This window comes from Adiantum capillus-veneris, chromosome 19, assembly GCF_014529385.1.
Source record: "Adiantum capillus-veneris isolate H3 chromosome 19, ASM1452938v2, whole genome shotgun sequence".
Classification (NCBI taxonomy): Eukaryota; Viridiplantae; Streptophyta; class Polypodiopsida; order Polypodiales; family Pteridaceae; genus Adiantum; species Adiantum capillus-veneris.
This window is the reverse complement of record NC_140949.1, coordinates 71,112,186-71,133,520: the sequence shown is the minus strand read 5'-3', so window position 1 is coordinate 71,133,520 and position 21,335 is coordinate 71,112,186. Positions and strand designations below refer to the sequence as shown.

General features: G+C 47.2%; 1 protein-coding gene across 2 annotated transcripts in view; it reads left to right on the top strand.

Annotated features, from left to right (window-relative positions):
* LOC147434214 (RNA helicase, ATP-dependent, SK12/DOB1 protein) overlaps positions 1–21,335 on the top strand; it is a 233,370-nt gene that overhangs the window by 54,582 nt on the left and 157,453 nt on the right. For both annotated transcript variants that reach the window (XM_086490776.1, XM_086490777.1), the window contains exons 11-13: positions 428–538; positions 629–696; positions 1,726–2,074. In XM_086490776.1, the coding sequence (XP_086346902.1) occupies positions 428–538; positions 629–696; positions 1,726–2,074 (528 nt within the window). The remainder of the gene's footprint in view (positions 1–427; positions 539–628; positions 697–1,725; positions 2,075–21,335) is intronic.

Here is a 21,335-nt window from a genome sequence, read left to right as displayed (position 1 = left end):
CTTTCAGCACTACGTACCTTCCGTTCCAAACCTGTACCGAACACTACATATCTTACTATGGGTGGCTCATTGATAAGAATACTTTGATATAGCAATGCTTCTTATCCATGAAACACCAGGGGATGATGTGAAACTTGATTACTATGTTATGAAATAGACTTTTTGACTTGTCTATGTCAGACTATCAAAGAACCACCTTTTGTGCTGTATAGCTTGTTTTATCGCTTCTGCAAGGTTTCAAGAACTCAAGTTCTTCCTACCAACCCCTTGATGTACGTGTGTTTGTTGCGGCTTAATCAAAACCACATTGCTTGGTGCCATGATATTTGTGCAAGTCTTGGAGGATCCAGGAGTGTTTTGATCTTTTATCCGTCAAAGAAACCTTTTCCCTTGGTAGAAAGTTCATAATCTGAATCACATTTGGCAGGTTATCTTTGATGAAGTGCATTATGTGAATGATGCTGAAAGGGGTGTGGTCTGGGAGGAGGTCATCATAATGTTACCAGACCACGTTAATATGGTTCTTTTATCAGCAACTGTAAGTTTGATTGTGGCTAATTACAACATAGTTTGAAAGTGTTATTGCCAGCGTATTGTGATGCCTCGTCTGATTAATTTTATGTTACAGGTACCCAATCCGTATGAATTTGCTAATTGGATTGGTCGGACTAAACGGAAGAAAATCTTCGTGACAGGGTATGTCTTTAAGCAATGTTCTACTGTCCCTTCAATGGGCCGGGCCCCCTTTATCCCCCAGGAAAAAGACCTAGTTCCTGCACAACTCGTGAGGAACTGAGTACTTAGTTTTTCTTTAGCCCTAGAAGAGCCTGCATTTGTGAGTGTTGATTCTCATAATTAGTGAGTCTAATAGCCTGTAGGCTGTCTTAACCAGAAGTTTCGTCACTTGCTACTGTTTCAATGTTTCATCAGCCAAGAGAGCCTGTATTTGAAGGTCCCATAATCATCTTCAGCACAGTTCCAATAGCCTTTGTCCATTGACAAATCAGCCATTCTCTGCTATTTCAAAGTAAAGTATTGCTAGAAAGTAAGTTCTTTTGTATCATACCTTTTTCTTTGTGCGTGGGTGTGGGAGCTCCCAAGTTTCATCAACATTTTTGACCAAAATACCCTACAACATTCAAAAAATCAAGTTCAACTATCGAATGGATCTGACACATTTGGAGGTTTGAATCAGAAAGGCCCTTGTTGCCCTGGTGGGCACACTACTGGTTGTACCGAAAAGGGAAGCTAAGGCCGAGGAATAAGCAATTTTTTGAGATCTAAGGGACAGCAGCTGAAAGTTGAAGAATTTTTTGGAAGCAAAAAGGAAGCTTCCATGTTGTAATGTGGAACTGTTGTTCTTACAAAGATTGGTTAGATAGTGAAGCTCCCCAATGAAAGGTGAGAGAGGATATACTTGGCTTTCAGAGGAAAAAGACAGATTCAAAACTTGCAAGTTTTTCCTTGCAGGTCAGACTAGTAGAAGAAGAAAAAAGTAGACTTTTGTTGTCAGTTGTTGGCTGCGTCTGATCTTGTTGTACTGGTCTTTCTTGTTTTGAGTTGTAAGTGGGGAACATGAGGAGCTGTGAAAGCCATAGGTGTCTTAGCAACGAGTGGTGCACAAGTCAAGAGACAATGTTTTAAAATTGAACTTGGGTTTTAGTTTCAATTGTAAGTCATAAATTTTCAATAATCAAGCTAGCTAATTGACCTCTCACATTTCAGGACATCTCGAAGACCAGTACCCTTGGAACATTGCCTATATTACTCTGGGGAACTATATAAAATCTGTGACAATGACAATTTCTTGCCTCAAGGGGTCAAAGAAGCAAGGGATGCCTTCAATGTTAAAAACACTCCAAAATCATCAAGCAGTTCAGGACAAGTTGGCTGTTTTTCTGGAGCAGGGCGTGGAGTGCCAGGTCGTGGACGGAACATTGGTAGAGGTACCTCAGGACAAAGGGGTTCTGGCTCCATGGGCATGGCAGAAAGGAGCAGCAGTGGAGGCTGGAAGCCAGAGGCTCCTCAATGGTACTCTTTGATTAAGAATTTGTCGAAGAAAGGGCTTTTACCTGTAAGTTTATTAAGTTGCACTGAAGCGTTTTTATCATACAGCCTTTTGCACAAATTCTGGGTTCTTTTATCTGTTTGAAGCAAGGTTGCAGCCAATTTGTAAATTTAATGTCCATTTAGTTTGTTGAGTATTGGGACAGTTGTTCAATGCTTACATCCTGTTTTGATGGGACTGCCCAAAGCACAGTCCCTCGGTTTGTTGAGCCCACTCAAGAAAGTGTATCTACATGTGCAATCACTTGTACCTTTCTTTTGGAAGAGTGTATTTCTAAGTGTGCTGGAGCCTGCCGAGTTTTACTGAAGCAAATTCTCGACAAGAAGCGATGTTCATGCGGCCTTGCCTCTACTGCTCGTTGTCTCTCCCTCTCTCCCAGGCATTGTACTAGAGTCACACATAGATGTGACCTTTCGGTCTCATAGGTCATTTTGGTGTTTTGAAGATATTAATATAACATTTCATTTCATTTCATCACACATGGATGTAACCTTTTGGCCTTTTGAAGACATTGATGTAACATTTCATCTCTCTCTCTCTCTCTCTCTCTCTCTCTCTCTCTCTCTCTCTCTCTCTCACCAAACAGTATTCTATGATACCTCAGAGGAGTTGATGCGGGAGCTGATATTACAGAAATGGGCCTGTCTAGATTATCACAAGATGAAGAGCACACTGAGTATGGAAGATACTTGACTGATATGGGAACTGCACATGGATTGCCCATTTTGAATTGCTTACAGAGATTCCCTGCAGCTGGTGGTTTTACATGCTTTCCACACCAACATGGCGCTAGTACAGTGGATTATGTTATGGCTCCGCCAGGACTCATTCCTGCCTTTGAGGATTTTGTGGTGGGAACTAGGCCGGTTGGGATAGCAGTCGATCATGCTATCTTGTCTTTCACTTTATCATTCCAGTTCAGCACAGCTCCATTGGGAGAGGCCTCCACACATACTCGGTATACCTTCACGAGGGAGACGGATCACGTGTACACTGTTGAGATATACAGGCAGCTATGCACTCAGGTGCCAGGATGACCACTAGATGAGCTCACCCAGATTCTGACAAAGATGCTACCTGATGCAGCCTCAGAGGCATATCCCCATAGCCAGCCTACACGCAAACGATCTGGGAGCATGCCTCAGAAAAGTTGGTATGATGCGGAGTGTAGAGAGATGAGGATCAAATTACAGAGAGAGGTGCTCATGGGCACTACTACACATAGACAGTCACGGATTATCTTCCGCCGCCTAGTGCGACGAAAGAAGAGGGCTTACCTATCTCAATTAGAGCGTGATCTGTACCAGTTGTTTATGAGTCAGGACTCTAGTGAAGAATGGACGCTTTTCAATGAGCACTCTCCACCGCCAACCATCACTTCCACAGAGACACGGGGGGAATATGCTACATCTCTCTACATAGCATCAGGGCAGCCACCTTTGCTTGACCCTCCAGAGGCATGCTCAGAAACATGTACTTTCTTTACTGCTGAGAGGGTAAGGAAAGCCATTGACAAGATGAAGACAGGAAGAGCACAGGATCATGATGGTCTGGTAGCAGAGCACTTTATCCATGCCAAAGTTATGCTTGCAGAGCCTCTTGCTATGATGTTAAATAGAAGCCATGTATGAGGGTTTCCCTAAGACCTGGAGTATGTCCACTATCGTGCCTATCTTCAAGTCGGGAGATCCTATGCTTCTCGGGAATTACCGAACGATCATGGTTGGTCACACTTTGGCTAGGCTATATGCATCAATTCTTGAGCATGAGCTGAGTGGATGGGTAGAGAGGGAGGGCATACGGGCAGCAGGACAGGCAGGGTTCAGGAGAGGTTTCTCCACTCTTGACCAGATTTTGACACTCAGAGCCATTATTGAGGAGGGTAGACACCATGGCAGGAGGATACATTGTAGCTTTGCTGATTTCCACAAAGCCTTTGATACAGCGCCACGAGCCAGACTCATACGCAGATTGCAGGACATGGGGGTGCCCACAGAGCTGATCTGGGGGATCTTAGCTTTATACAGGACAGTGGTAGGACAGGTACGCACTACTCAGGGCATGTCCGACATGGTTCACTCCACCATTGGGGTGAAGTAGGGTTGTCCCCTATCTCCGACTCTCTTTGGGATATATGTAGATGAGTTTTCAGATTATGTAAATACAGAGGGTGATAGAGGTGCCCAGTTTGCAGGGACATGGATTTTGTTGCTATTAAATGCTGATGATATTGTATTGATCTCCGATTCTCCAGAGGGGATGTAACGTCATTTGGATGCATTGCACGGATTTGCACGGGACAATGGATTGCCTATGAACCTTGGTAAGACCAAGGTAATGGTAATTAACACCACGGCGCAGTGGGTAAGGAGGTCTGCCCCCACTTTTACATATGGTCGAGAGATTGTGGAGTATGCAGATACATACACTTATCTTGGGATGGTATTAGTGGTTCTTTTCCTTGAGGCGTGCAACAGATACGCGATTGACTAGAGCCTATGCAGCATTGAGGAGACTTGAGAGGATATGTTCGCAGGTTCAGTTCCAAAAACCTCGGACAAAGTTTTGGCTCTTTGACACTTTGGTCACTTCGGCCATGCTGTACGGAGTGGAGATATGGGGCCCCTCAATTGATCACCATAGCAGAGCTGGTAGTACTGATGGATGGAGATGTATGGAGAAGCCCTTGGTGTCTATGATTTCTCGGATGATTAGGGCCAAGGCCTTAGTACCACATGACATTGTTAGGGCGGAGCTCGCTACTCCTCCATTGGTAGTGGAGGCAATCACTCGATCAGTTTCATTTATGCATAGCACTTGGGCTCTCCCCAAAGACAGATATGGTCGATTAGCACTAAAATCTTCGCAACAGCTGGCATTGGAGGGAGATAGATCATGTTGGTATGCAGAGATGGCATCTTGGTTTCAGTTACATGGCTTTAGTATGGATCGGCCACCCCCATTTCAATACTCTCTGGATGCAACCTCCATCTTCCTCACTAGGGCAGAGATTACTAGGCTCATTAGACAGGACTCGATTCAGCTGGATACAAAGAGGACATGGATACAACCTACACTGAGCTAGGTACGAAGATGACTTTCTATAGAGAGCATCTTCTCCAACTCACGGAGGATGCTTTTGTGATCAGACCAGGATACATGGACACTCATCTATCCCACAGGATCCGATGTGCTATTGGTCAGATACGCACATCCTCACATCAGTTAGAGATCGAGACAAGCAGATTTAGAGGAGTACCCACTGAGTCCAGGATTTGTCAAGTGTGCCAGATAGAGCCAGAGACAGAGCTACATTACATATGTCACTGCCCAGTATACTATGAGATACGAGGCCGCTTTCACTGTCTATTCAAAGAGGGTTTTGGGCCACTTCCTAGAGTCATGAGATACCAGGATCAGAGATGCCTCGGATTATACTTACTGGAGATTCTCAAACACAGAGAGGAGCTCTTGAAGAGGGGCACAATGAGAGAGATCCAGCAACAGCGGAAGATTACAGATTTCTTTCAGTCACAAACAGAGGAGTCCGGTACATGTGGGTGAGATTGAGAGCAGAGACTGGCAGATATCTTTACATTGCTATTTGGAAGATGACATCATGGTTCCAGGCGCATGGGTTCAGTATAGACAGATTGCCCCCCTTCGAGTACTCACTTGACGCACCCTCCATGATTCTTACACAGTCCGAGATCACCAAGCTCATCCGCCAGGATTGAGTCAGCTAGACACCAGGAGGACATGGATACAACCAGCACAGGAGCTCGGCACGAAGATTGCTTTCTACAGAGAAAATCTTCTCCAGCTTACGGCGGACGGTTTTGTGACGAGGCCGAGATACATGGACACCCACTTGTCCCATGGGATACGGTGTGCTATTGGCTTGATACGCACATCTTCACACCAACTGCGGATTGAGACTGGGAGATACAGCGGAGTACTAGCAGAGGCGAGGACATGCCCCCTGTGTGACATGGAGCGTGATACAGAGTTACACTACACATGCCATTGCCCCGTCTACTACGAGATACGAGGCTGCTACCTGTGCTTGTTCAGAGAGGGCTTTGGACCACTCTCCAAAGTCATGAGGTACGAGAATCAGAGATGCCTGGGTTTTTTTGTGCTCGAGCTGCGCAGACACAAAGAGAGCGTGCTGAGAGGAGGCCAGCTAGTCTCAGAGACACATCATAGACTTCTTTAGAGCAGACTCTGGACACCCGAAGGAGCTACTACCATAGCAGACCTTGTCGCCTCATACTAGAGGTGCACTGATTGACCGAGCGAGTGAATTGGGGAGATCCAAACGCCCACGACTGTGGAAGACTACACAACATCGACGGAGGCTACATCAGAGGATCCGGATCACTTTGGTTCGACATGCACAATGCCGGGTCAGACTGCTGACCATGGAGGAGATTGATGGGATCCGCCAGCGACCAATGCTGGATCTCTTGTGACTTTTGGTTTAGCTATCCCGACTAGCTGCTTAGTTCACACCTACCAGCTTAGGATTTCATAGTATTTATATTTCATCATTTTGTCATTTCATTTTGTTATTTTGACTTTGTATCAGATCCACCACATTGTAACGCTCTGGTCTCATAGGTCATTTTGGCCTTTGAAGATGTTAATATAACCTTTCATTTCATTCTCTCTCTCTCTCTCTCTCACAGCGCCGGCCACCCTTGGCTGCTCACGCAGTGCTGCCAGCACTCCCTGTGCTACTTGCGCAGAGCTCGCCACCATCCCTGCCTGCTCGCGTAGCGCCCGCCAGCACCCCCTGTGTTACCTGCGCGCTTCTTCTGCTCTTGTTGCCGCTCCACTGCACTTCCACACTCCTGTAGCTGCTGCACCTGCATCAGCATTGCCGCCCCCATCCCCCCCCCCCCCCCCCCTTCCCCCACACACACACACGCGCGCGCGCGCACACACACACACATTGCACATTACATTCTCACAGCACACATTACCCGCACCTGTCTGTCGCGCACACACATACACACACTTCACATTGCACTTTCACATCACATCACTACATTTCAACATGACTCTCCTCAACACTTTAGTCACGCAAGGCAAACGAACAAATCAAGAAATCTCCGAGATGGCAAAAGGAGGAGTAACCAAGGAGGAATTAACCAAGATGGACGACAAGCTCAATGCCACAATCAAGGAGAACAAGAAGATGACGGACTCCGCCATCAACACTATCATCAACTGTCTCTCCAAGCTCGAGAAGGAAGTGGAAGCCTTGAATAAGGAGAAAGAGGAGTGGGTCAAAGAAAAAGAGATTAAAGACGAGGAGACAAGGAAGGAGCTCGCGATGTGGAAGGAGGCCCAAGAAGGATGGAAAAAGGAGAAGAAAGAGATGCAAGAACAAATGGCCATCCTCAATGCCTCAATCGCATCCCGCACCCCCGAGGAAGGTGAAATAAACAATGAAATCAAAGAGGCCATCAAGGAAGAACTCACCAAAGCTCTCACCGAAAGCTTGGAAGACAAGCCAGAGGCCTCAAAGGAAGGGTGGGTGAAGGTGGTCAAGAAGAACCTTAAAAAAGAAGCCAAAGAGGACGCTCACAAAGAAGAGGCCCTCCTTGTACACACCACACTTGAAGAGGAGAAGATGAGGCATGCCCGCCGCCTAAATATACGAGTACCAGCATGGAAGAAGGGAAAGACTGCACTCCCGAGAAAGATGGCAAAACCCTATGTACCAAACTTGGGTACAAGATAGAAGACCCAACCCCCTTCACCAAAGCTTGGAGAGCTGGTAAAGACCCAACCAAAAAGAGGCCCCTCATCCTCCAATTTCCATCGGAAGAAGCCCGTACCCTCTTCATCCGCAAGAGAGTCATTCTATGAGGCCTCACAGGGGCTCCTATCTACCTTCACGATGACCTCACAAAGATGCAACTAGAACACAGGAGAGCATGCATGACTCAAGTACAACAAGCACGCAAAGAGGGGAAACGGGCCTCCTACCGAGATGGTCAAGTCATCATTGATGGCAAGGCCGTAGCATAGGGACTCGCGGCCTATGGGACACTATACGAGGAGATACACATGGCAGTTTGGAACTGCAATGGCTCTCTATGGACACATCCAGGGAGACTAGAGGAGGTGATGCATGACCGAGACATTGTTCTACTCACAGAGACACATGCGAGTCCCGAGAGAGGCCTACCTCGAGTACAGGATTACCAATGGGAGTCTCTACACAGGAAGTGCGCACGACATAACACCTCTAGAGGATCTGGCGGGGTAGCAATCCTCTATCGCCGCTCACTTCACAGTAGGATACAAATAGTAGCCCGCGACCCAGAGGCACGCTACATGTGGATACGGATTGAGCTATCGGAGGAGCACACTCTATACACTGCCATTTGCTACTTCCCGCCTAGAGGTTCTAGATTTGCACATACAAAAGAGGCAGGGGTAGAGGAGACCCATACACATGTAGAGAGGAGGAGGATGATAATCACCATATACGTGTCTCAGGGAGGGGATCATGGAGTACTCCAGAGTAGGGGAAGTCTTCCTTATGGGGGATTTCAACGCCAGGACACAAAGTAGACAGTGTGACATCTACGACTTCGATGACCCAGAACTACTCTCCACTGTGGAGAACATAGAGGTAGAAAGGACCTCCGGAGATAGCACCACGCCCACACCATATGGGAGATACATACTCCGTTTGGGATCACAGCACCGTCTCGTTATCTATAACGGGATGGCGCAATGGCCATCATCTGAAGGCTTGACTTGCATACCACCATCGGTATCTGGTGGAGGTAGTACAATGGATTACATCATCGGCCTCAGAGAGGCAGCTCACTTGCTCACATCCTTCACCATCCCACCACTACCTATCGGGGCTGATCACGCATACCTTGCTCTCTCTTGCACTGGCTCACCCATTTCACACACACCACCCACACCCACGCCACACACTACCATACATTTCATACATGAGCTTGCCAGAGTCTATTCATCACATGTGTATGATGGGATCTATGCTCTCGATCCAGATACACCACTCGCACACTCACTAGCCAGGTCTCCGTAGTTCTTCACACTTCAAGCCTCAGTTGCTTCCCACACACCACTCACAGTGGCCGACCCCCACCCTCTGGGACGATGCCCCAGAATAGATGGTATGACAGGGAGTGCAAAGACCTCTACAGACAGCTGCGGGCTCAACGAGCCTTGGAGGAGATCCCCGAGAGCGAGGTCACGAGACAGATGAAGGCCATTACACACCATAAAAGGCGGGCCTTCGAGGAGTAGCAGGAGCTTGAGCTATACCACCTCCTTATGAGTACAGACTGCGCCATAGCATGGAGGATTCTCAGAGAGCCACGTCCTACTACCCCACTAGAGGACCGTCAGACTTGGCATGACTATGCCGAGGGCCTATACCAGATACCTGGGTAGCCACTGATCCCAGAGCCATCCGACCCTTGACCTACCACTTCGACTTTCTTTACATCCACTATGGTGGAAAGGGCCATTCGGCGCCTACAGCACGGCCGCTCAGCAAATCATACCGGCCTACAGAGCGAGCACCTGATCTATGCAGCATACACTCTCTCCCCCTTGATAGCACATCTCTTTAACCGTGCTTTGGTTGAGGGACTACCAGAGGAGTGGACTATGCACACCATTGTGCCTATCCACAAATCTGGCGACACCCTGGATCTAGGGAACCACAGGACTATCATGATTGGCCACACACTGGCCAAACTATACGTGGCAGTCCTTGAGGCAGAGCTTAGCACACATGTAGAGGCATCAGGGATACGAGCACCAGGACAGACAGGTTTTAGACGCACTTTCTCGACTATCGATCACATTTTTGTGCTTCGCTGTCTGATAGATGGAGCGAAGGCGCGGAAGAGGAGACTCTACTGCTGCTTTGTGGACTTCCGCAAGGCATTTGACACCATCCCCAGAGACAGACTCTTTCAGCGCCTTCAGGAGCTACAGATACCCTCTGACATGATATGGGCCATTCATTCTTTATATCCACAGGTCACAGGTAGAGTGCGATGCCCTGGTGGGCTATCGGATCCCATTGCTAGCACCATTGGTGTGAAGCAAGGATGCCCTCTCTCCTCGACTCTATTTGGTCTCTACATCGACGAGATTTCAGATTACATCCTACGAGCAGGTGGGCGGGCTCAGACTTGGCAGGTATACCACTCTACATTATGCTCTATGCTGATGATATCATCCTTGTTTCCGAAACGTAGGAGGGATTACAGAGCCACCTATGAGCCTTACTGAGAGGAATCATGTTCTCAGACAGGACCTCTGGCAGCTCTACATTAGGGAAACATGGATCACACCCAGAGAGCCTCTCCCCACGAAGAGGTAGTACTACAGAGATCACTTCCTGACTATCCTAGCAGATGGGTTCATCCAGAGACCGAGATACATGGATATCTACATGCCACATAGAGCACGGGTCGCCATCGGACAACTCAGAGTGTGGTCGTCACACCAGTTAGAGATTGAGGCAGGACGAGCTACACGTCCCGAGAGCAGAGAGGATATGCAGACTTTGTACAGTAGAGATTGAGAGCGAGGAGCACCATGTTAGAGATTGAGGCAGGACGAGCTACACGTCCCGAGAGCAGAGAGGATATGCATCGTCACACCAGTTAGAGATTGAGGCAGGACGAGCTACACGTCCCGAGAGCAGAGAGGATATGCAGACTTTGCACAGTAGAGATTGAGAGCGAGGAGCACCATGTTTGCAGATGTAGAGCACATGAGGAGATCAAAGGAAGATACCCGACCTTGTTTGCAGATCAGTCCACTCTACATCAGATTTTTGAGTCCAGAGACCAGCGATAGTTCGGCCGCTTTCTCCTCGAGATACAGCAGCACCAAGACTCCCTTCTCCAGGTAGCATCAGCTGGGAGAGATGAGCGCCAGACACAGCTCACAGACTTTTTTCAGAGGACCATAGCAGCTCCACCACCTCCGACCATCCAGAGAGGAGTGACTCTACAGCAGGCTGGGGAGGTCCGAGCTCGCAGACGCCCACGTACCCATGGACGCAGGGCGCCTCTCTTGCACCAGAGCGAGATCCAGGAGATCCAGGAGCACTACTATAGATCCTTGGAGAAGAGATGCCTCCGGGCTTTTGCAGATCCAGCAGCCATCTTACGAGGACTGCTCACATCCTACCCGCCCATGCATCCTGTACTACACCCAGATTATGGTACTGGATGGAGCTAGAGATAGGATAGCATTTCATCTTATGATTGTACATTCTACCCCAGCATATAGGATTACATCTGTTCCCCAGTTTTGGAGCTCCATCCCCACCCTTGCATCACTTTCCTCCCCCAGTCATCATACAGGATAGTCACTTTTACTTTTGTACCTTTTATACTTTACGGATACACAGAGGACACCCACCTCATGTACTTTGATTTGTCTCATAGGCCGACTTCGGCCTTTTATAGATGTTAAAAAATCTTTCTTTCTTTCTCTTTCTCTCTCTCTCTCTCTCTCTCTCTCTCTCTCTCTCTCTCTCCAGAGGGGATGCAACGTCACTTGGATGCTTTGCATAGGTTTGCCCATGAAAGTGGTTTGTCTGTCAACCTTGGTAAAACCAAGGTCATGGTATTTAATACCACCCTAGAGTGGATCAGGATGTTAGCGCCCGGATTCACATACAGCCAGGAGAGAGTGGAATATACAGATGCTTACACTTACCTTGGAGTGGTTTTTAGTGGAACAATATTCTCATTGAGCAGAGCAGCAGAGACTAGATTGACCAGAGCCTATTTGGCATTGGGTATATTGGAGAGAATGTGTTCACAGGTTCAGTTTGAGGAGCCTCGGACGAAGCTCTGGCTCTTTGATACTTTGGTGGCTTCTGCATTGCTCTATGGAGCTGAGACATGGGGGTCTTCATTGGATCATCACGAGAGGACAGGTCGCACTGATGGATGGGGGGGCATGGAGAAGCCTCTGGTCTCTATGATCTCGCGGCTCATTAGAGCCAAGGCTTCAATACCACGTGTCATTATCCAAGCAGAGTTAGCTACCCCCCCACTAGTGGTTGAGGCACCAGATCTGTCTCCTTCATACACCACGTGGGAACTTTCCAGAGACAGATACGCTCGCCTTGCACTTGAGTCCTCTAGACAGTTAGCCTGTCCTCTGGACAGTTAGCCATGCAAGGAGATACAGCATGTTGGTCTCAGGAGATGACATCATGGTTCTAGGCGCATGGGTTTAGCAAAGACAATTTGCCCCCTTCCAGTATTCATTGGATGCACCCTCTCTGACTCTTACACAGTCCGAGATCACCAGGCTCACCCGCAAGGACCTGACTCAGTTAGACACCAGGAGGACATGGATACAACCAGCACAAGAGCTGGGCAAGAAGATGGCTTTCTACAGAGAGCATCTTCTCCAGCTTACGGCGACGGTTTTGTGACGAGGCCCAAATACATGGACACCCACTTCTCTCATGGGATACGGTGTGCTATTGGTCAGATACACACATCTTCACACCAGCTGTGGATCGAGATTGGGAGATACAGCGGAGTACTAGCGGAGGCCGAGACCTGCCCCCTATGTGACATGGAGGCTGAGACAGTTGCACTACACATGCCACTGCCCCGTCTACTACAAGATACGAGGCCGCTTCCACTGCTTCTTCTGAGAGGGCTTTGGACCACTCTCCAAAGTCATGAGGTACGAGGATCAAAGATGCCTGGGTTTGTTTCTGCTCGAGCTGCGCAGACAGAGAGAGATCCTGATGAGAGGAGAGACCAGCCAGTCTCAAAGACATATCAAGACTTCTTTACAGCAGACATTGGACACGGGGAGGAGCTACTACCATAGCAGAGCTTGTCGCCTCACACCAGAGGCACACTGATTGATCGAGGGATTGAGGTGGGGAGATCCAGACGCCCACGATTGCGGAGGACTACACAGCATCGACAAAGGTTACATTAGAAGATTCGGAGCACTCTGGCCAGGCATGCACGACGCCCGGTGAGACTACTGACCATGGAGGAGATTGATGAGATCCGCTAGCGACGAATGCTGGATCTCTTGTGACTTGTGATTTAACTATCTCGGCTAGCTTCTTAGTTCACACCTACTAGCTAAGGATTTCATAGTATTTCACTTTGTTACTCTGACATTGTATCAAATCCACCACATTGTAACGCTCTGGTCTCATAGTTCATTTTGGCCTTTTGAACACGTTAATATAACATTTCCTTGCCTTTCATTTCATTTCTCTCTCTCTCTCTCTCTCTCTCTCTCTCTCTCTCTCTCTCTCTCTCTCTACCCAGAGCTAGATTGATGCGGAGATTACAGGAGATGAGAGTACCCACAAAGCTCATTTGGTGGATCATGGGATTGTACAGATCAGTACTAGGGCATGTACGCACCTAAGAGGGTCTATCTACACCGTTCACTCCACTATTGGGGTAAAGCAAGGCTGCCCGCTCTCTCCTACTCTATTTGGTATGTACGTGGATGAGGTTTCCGACTACATTGAGAGAGATGGTGATAGAGGTGCACCGCTAGGAGGGACATGGATTCCGCTATTGTTATATGCTGATGATATTGTGTTGATCTCTGACTCTCTGGAGGGGATCCAACGTCACTTGGATGCTTTGCATAGGTTTGTTGCCCATGAAATTGGTTTGTCTGTCAACCTCGGTAAAACCAAGGTCATGGTATTTAATACCACCCCACAGTGGATCAGGAGATGAGCGCCCGCATTCACATACGGTCAGGAGACAATGGAATATACAGATGCTTACACTTACGTTGGAGTGGTTTTTAGTGGACCAACATTTTCATTGAGCAGAGCAGCAGAGACTAGATTGACTAGAGCCCATTCTGCATTGGGTAGATTGGAGAGGATGTGTTCACAGGTTCGAGTTTGAGGAGCCTCGGACGAAGCTCTGGCTCTTTGACATTTTGGTGGCTTCTACATTGCTCTATGGAGCTGAGACATGGGGGCCTTCATTGGATCATCATGGGAGGACATGTCGCACTGATGGATGGGGGGACATGGAGAAGCCTTTGGTCTCTATGATCTCGCGGCTCATTAGAGCCAAGGCTTCAGTACCACGTGCCATTATCCTAGCAGAGCTAGCTGCCCCCCCACTAGTGGTTGAGGCGCTCACCAGATCTGTCTGTTTCATACACCGCATGTGGGAACTTCCCAAAGACAGATACACCCGCCTTGCACTCGAGTCCTCTCGAAAGTTAGCCATGTAGGGAGATACAACATGTTGGTATGGGGAGATGACATCATGGTTCCAGGCGCATGGGTTCAGCATAGATAGATTGGCCTCCTTTCAGTATTCACTGGATGCACCCTCTCTGACTCTTACACAGTTCGAGATCACCAGGCTCATTCGTTCGGACCTGACTCAGCTACACACCCGGAGGACATTGATACAACTAGCACAGGAGCTGGACAAGAAGATGGCTTTCTACATAGAACATCTTCTCCGGCTTACGGCGGACGGTTTTGTGACGAGGCCCATATACATGGACACCCACTTGTCTCATGGGATACGGTGTGCTATTGGCCAGATACGCTCATCTTCACACAAGCTGCGGATCGAGACTGGGAGATACAGTGGAGTACCAGCAGAGGCCACGACTTGCCCCCTGTTTGACATGGAGCCTGAGACAGTTGCACTACACATGCCATTGCCCCGTCTACTACGAGATACGAGGCCGCTTCCACTGCTTGTTCTGAGAGGGCTTTGGACCACTCTCCAAAGTCATGAGGTACGAGGATCAAAGATTCCTGGGTTTGTTTCTGCTCGAGCTGCGCAGACAGAGAGAGAGCCTGATGAGAGGAGAGGCCAGCCAGTCTTAGAGACACACCACAGACTTGTTTAGAGCAGACATTGGTTACCTGGAGGAGCTACTACCACAGCAGAGCTTGTCGCCTCACACCAGAGGCACATTGATCGACCGAGTGACTGAGTTGGGGAGATCCAGACGCCCACGACTGCGGAGGACTACACAACATCGACGGAGGCTACATCAGAGGATTCGGATCACTTAGGCCCAACATGTATGACGCCCGGTCAGACTGCTGATCATGGAGGAGCATGATGAGATCCGCCAGCGACTGATGCTGGATCATTTGTGACTTGCGATTTAGCTATCCCAGGTCGTTGCTTAGTTCACACCTACCAGTTTAGGATTCCATAGTATTTTTATTTTATCTGTTTGTCATTTTGTTACTTTGACTTTGTGTTTCAGATCCACCACGTTGTAACGCTATGGTCTCATAGGTCATTTTGGCCTTTTGAAGACGTTAATATAACATTTCATTCATTTCATTTTATTTCATTTCTCTCTCTCTCTCTCTCTCTCTCTCTCTCTCTCTCTCTCATGGTCAGGGACTATCATAGCAGCTACGGTACGGGACGAGACGTTTTATACGCGGTACCATCAAGCTCTAAAACACAATTGATCAACTAGGAAAAGACATACGTTTTGAGCAAAAAAACATTATGAGACGTATTGTACGTTTCAATAAGGGACGTCGTGTATTCTAAATAAAGTACGCGTATTTTAGCTGCTAAGGAGACTATGGAGTACACATATGCATACACTTATCTTGGGGTAGTCTTTAGTGGCCAAGGTCTTCTTTGAAGAGAGCAGCCTCATACTGATCACAGTGTATGAGGCCTTGGGAGGATTGGAGAGGATGTGTTTGCAGGTTCAATTCCAGAACCCCGAACAAAGCTTTGGCTTTCGGACACCTTGGTACCTTCAGCTATGCTCTATGAGGTTCAGGTTTGGAGACCGTTTGTGGGTCAGGATGTGCAGCCAATAAGTTCCATGCTTCATGTGCTTTAGTGGTATGATGAAACGAAGTGAGAACAAAATCACTTACACACGTGACAATAACACATAATGCATCTCCATTCCTTCTCCTCCAAGCATGTAGAAGACTAGCATCGAAGGGAGCTAGAAGACTTGGGTTTGCCGATTTAATTGTTTACTTGGGCTCCGGGTATGCACCATTTGACCCCAACATCTTATCCAGCAATTCACACGAAGCCAAAATTGAAAATTTTTTGAATTTCCTTATTGTGTAGATGGTACCATCAAGCTTGCCTTCCGTGAAGGCTGGTGGAAGAATGCAAAGTGGAGTAGCATCGCTACCAGCACTTGAAGATGCCGACATGATTGATTCTGCAAAGTAATACAAGTGCTTCTCGTACTTTCTTAGCTAGGAGAGAGGCCCTTGGTATCTAAGATCTGTTGGCTGATTAGAGCCAGGGGTTCCGTGCCACGAGATCATTAGAGCGGCGTCAGCAGCCCCCTCTATGGAGATAAGAGGCGCTTACCAGATCAGTCTCCTTTAGGCACAGCTTATGGGATAGTACCATGCTAGATTGGCTCTCGAGTCCTCCAAACAGTTAGCTTTATAGGGGGACACATCATGCTGGTATGCACAAATGTCATCATGGTTCTAGATGCATGGCTTCAACATGGACATCTTGCCTCCCTTCAAGTACTCCCTTGATGCACCATCACCGTCTCTTACATGGGTGGAGATTATTGGACTCATTTGCCAGGAGTTGACCCAGTTGGACACTAGGAGGACATGGATAGAGCCGACATAGGAGTTGGGTACGAAGAGGGCTTTCTATAAAGAGCATCTTCTCCAAATCACAGGGGATGGGTTTGTTATTTGACCCAACTATATGGATACACACCTATCTCATGGGTCACGGTGTGCCGTTGGTCAGATACTGACATCTTCCCACCAGCTTGAGATTGAGACTGGTAGATTCAAAGGGATACTAGCAGCCAACATGATATTTCGTCTATGCTATACAGAGCCAGAGATGGAGATGAATTATATATGTCAGTGTAGAATGCACTACGAGATACGGGGGACGCTTCCACTATCCCATAGATCAAGACCAAAGATGCCTTGGATTGTATCTACTTGAGTTACACAGAGACAGAGATAGTTTACTAAGGAGATTTGAAGAGAGTCAATCCCAAAGACAAATTACCGATTTCTTCACACAAGACACTAGACAGTTACAGGAGCAGCCACCACTGCAACGCTCAACTCATACGGTACTCTCATTGACCGATCGTTGGATCTAGGGAGATCGAGACGCCTGCCACTAAGGAGAGGAGCTTCACATCATCGACGAAGATTACAGCAGAGGATTCAAGCCATACTATATTGACATCCAGAGTACAAATGAGGATGGATTCATTGCCCTTATATCACCCTCTTGCAGTGGCATCCATTATATTAGTGGTCACACATACCCCACACATTTTGAGATAGTAGCACTTCTAGATTCATTTTGGTATCTATTTTTCTTTTTGTACCTAGACATGGTATCAGATTCACCCGTTTGTAATGGATTGGTCTCATAGGTCATTTTGGCCTTTTGAAGATGTCAATATATCATTGAAGATGTCAATATATCATTTCATCTCTCTCTCTCTCTCTCTCTCTCTCTCTCTCTCTCTCTCTCTCTCATAGGACAATGGATTGTCTGTGAACCTTGGTAAGACCAAGGTAATGGTGTTTAACACTACGACGCAGTAGGTAAGGAGGTCCGCCCCCACTTTTACATATGGTTGAGAGACTGTGGAGTATGTAGATGCATATACTTATCTTGGGGTGGTTTTCAATGAGATTGACCAGAGCCTAGGCAACACTGGGGAGACTTGAGAGGATATGTTCGCAGGTTCAGTTCCAAGAACCTCGGACAAAGCTTTGGCTCTTTGACACTTTGGTCACTTTGGCCATGCTGTACGGAGTGGAGATATGGGGCCCCTCAGTTGATCATCATAGCAGAGCTGGCAGTACTGATGGATGGAGATGCCCTTGGTGTCCATGATTTCTTGGATGATTAGAGCCAACGCGTTAGTACTACATGACATTGTTAGGGCAGAGCTCACTGCTCCTCTATTGGTAGTGGAGGCACTCACTCGATCAATTTCATTTATGCATAGCACCTGGGCTCTCCCTAGAGATAGATATGCTCGATTAGCACTAGAGTCTTTGTGATAGTTGGCATTTCAGGGAGATAGCTCATGTCGGTTTGCAGAGATGGCATCTTGGTTTCAGTTACATGGATTTAGTATGGATCAGCTACCCCCATTTCAGTACTCTTGACGCACCCTCCCATCTCCCTCACTAGGGCAGAGATTACCAGGCTGATCAGATAGGACTTGATTCAGTTGGATACGAAGAGGACATGGATACAGCCTACACATGAGTTGGGTACGAAGATGTCTTGCTATAGAGAGCATCTTCTCCAGCTTACGGAGGATGGATTTGTGATCAGACTAGGATACATGGATACTCAACTATCCCACGCGGTACGATGTACTATTGGTCAGATATGCACATCCTCACATCAGCTAGACATCGAGACATGTAGATTTAGAGTAGTACTCGCTGAGTCCAGGATTTGTTAGGTGTGCTAGATAGAGACCGAGACAGACCTACATTACATATGTCACTGCCCAATATACTATGAGATACAAGGCCGCTTTCACTGTCTATTCAGAGGGTTTTGGACCACTTTCTAGAGTCATGAGATACCAGGATCATAGATTCCTTGGATTATACTTACTGGAGATTCGTAGACACAAAGAGGACCTCTTGAAGAGGGGCACAATGAGAGAGATCCAGCAACAGCGGCAGATTACAGATTTCTTTCAGTCACAGACAGTGGAGTTCGAGCAGCCCCCACAGCATAGCAGCACCAGAGGCATACTATTGGATCGGGCGATTAGAGTTGGGGCGGTCCCGTTGCCCACGGATGAGGGGGTCCTCTCGACATCAACGTAGATTGCGATAGAGGATCCATACCATATTGGCGCGACATAGGAGCCGTCCCGACAGAGGGCTTACCTCGAAGGACATTGAACCTCTACAGCCTTTTGGATACTGATGTATCTGTATACGATGCCTCTACTGTCAAAGAGCTCCATTGTATCAGCTCACCCTTTGTATCCCCTTTGTTTCAGCTTTCAACCCACCCCTACCGACTATTTTCTTTTCACTTCTTTGTACTTTTGGTACCCAGACCTAGTATTAGATTCACCACATGTAACCTCTTGGTCTCATAGGTCATTTTGGCCTTTTGAAGACATTAATATTACATTTCATTTCATTTCATTTCCCTCCTTTAGAGGTCATGCATATTGGTGGTGACTTTCTTTGTTGAGCTCGTTGTCAACACCCTCCATGGGGCAGTGGCACTGCGCATATGCGCTGCTTTGTTTTATTAGAAGTTTTTTCAAGTTTTTATAATTGTTTTCTTTTTAAAATTTGGGCATTAGATTGTAGAATTTAGGATAAGAGACAAAAAATGAGAGCCTCTCTCTCTCTCTCTCTCTCTCTCTCTCTCTCTCTCTCTCTCTGTCTCTCTCTCTCTCTCTGACAAAGCGAGAGCTTGATGAGGGGAGAGGCCACCCAGTCTCAAAGCTTCTTTCAGGGAACTTAACATTAACAGCCATACGGTCAAACCATGGTGCCCCTAGGATGACATCTTCATGCTTGAGAGGAGAGATGAAGAAGTCTTATTTGTCAACATAGCCTTGTACATGAAGCCTCAATTCCCCAATCAAGGGAGTAAGTGCGGCTTCCTGCCCCTTGAAGGCTCCATTGGCTACAACTACACCTCCCATCTCATGAGCTTGACTGCCTAACTTGGTGGCCAACTCCATGGATATGAAATTGTGAGTAGAGCCAGGGTCAAACAGGATGAAGGCATCATGCTCCCTTACCTTTCCCAAGCATAAGAGAGAGGAGATCCTTTGCAATGAGCATCCTCTTTTGGAGCTTTGATCATGGAAGCTCTAGGAGTCTCATTGCGGGCATTTCTTTTGGGACAAGAATGGTAGCCATGTCCTTGCTCTCCACACTTGAAGAATTTGTGGTCCTTACAAAAAAGCTTTTAGCTCTTCAGGAGAGAGTTTATTTTTACCTTTGTGGACTCCCTTCTCCTTGGACTAATTGTGTTGTTGTTGTTGGAATTGCCTTGGGAAGAGTTTTGGGGATTGTTTTTCCCCTTTGCATCATTTTTGTCTTTGCTTTCCACGAGCTTGGAATTTCTTTTATTTAGCCCCTTGCTGGAAATTGATGCAAGAAGAAACCATAGTGTAGTGGATTACTTCGGTGATAGAACCAGACCGTTGGGAGCTGACATACTCGGCCATTTCTTCAAGTATTCCTGCACAGAATTGTTGCTTTTTCTCGGCAAAGTCTATCTTTTGACAGATGGTAGCCTTGAGATGTAGTTTTAACGGCAAACCATGAAGACGACCAGCGAAGGTCAAATGATGGAGATGCATCAACTGCCTATTAGCATACAACAATGCACTAAGGGGGCAACCTTGCCGAACTGAATATCCAAGAGGCTAAGATTCCGTTAGTTCACCTTCAAGACTCCCCGAGGATGAACTGCGAGCATATAAGAAATAAACTATATTGGCTAGTTTAGGATCAAACCCAAGACACCGCATCGTAGCAGTAATGAAATCCCACTGCACAGTGTCAAACGCTTTTTCAAAGTCAACTTGCACAAAAAGTACATCCTGCTGCGTGTATTTTGCATATTCCATGCCAATTAGAACATTAGCCAAGTTGTTTGTGATTTGGCGACGTGGTATAAAACCATATAGAGCCGGATGAATTCGTGTAACAAGGTGATCTTTAATCCGGTTCACCAACAACTTTGCCAAAATCTTGTAATTGATAGGCAGCAAAGTAATTAGCCTTTAATGAGAAAATTGCTCACAAATTGCTTGCTTAGGCAACAATTTAAGCAAACCCACCCTCTTTCCATGATACTCGCAAGTCTTGTTTTTCTCATGCCCCATTCATCATGAAAAAAGGAGAGGAAGAACTCCATAGTAAGCTTGTCCCAACAGGGGATCGCCAATGGCCCAATGGAAGCAACACAATGCAATTCAGAATCAGTGAAAGGTTCCTCAAGGGATTGCGCATCCCAAAAAGAAATGATTGGTTGTACATGAGAGAGCAACAATTGTCGTGCTTGATACTTCTGCAGATGGCTGAGGAGCAGCAACAAACACCTGTCTCTAATGCGAGACCAAGGCATCAACAAGTTCTTGTTTGCATGATGTCCAAGCACCTGAAGGAAGCTTCACACGCTTAATGCCTTGGGAAACCCTCGTGTTCTGCAAATGCTTTTTTTTTTCCTTGAAGTACAACCTT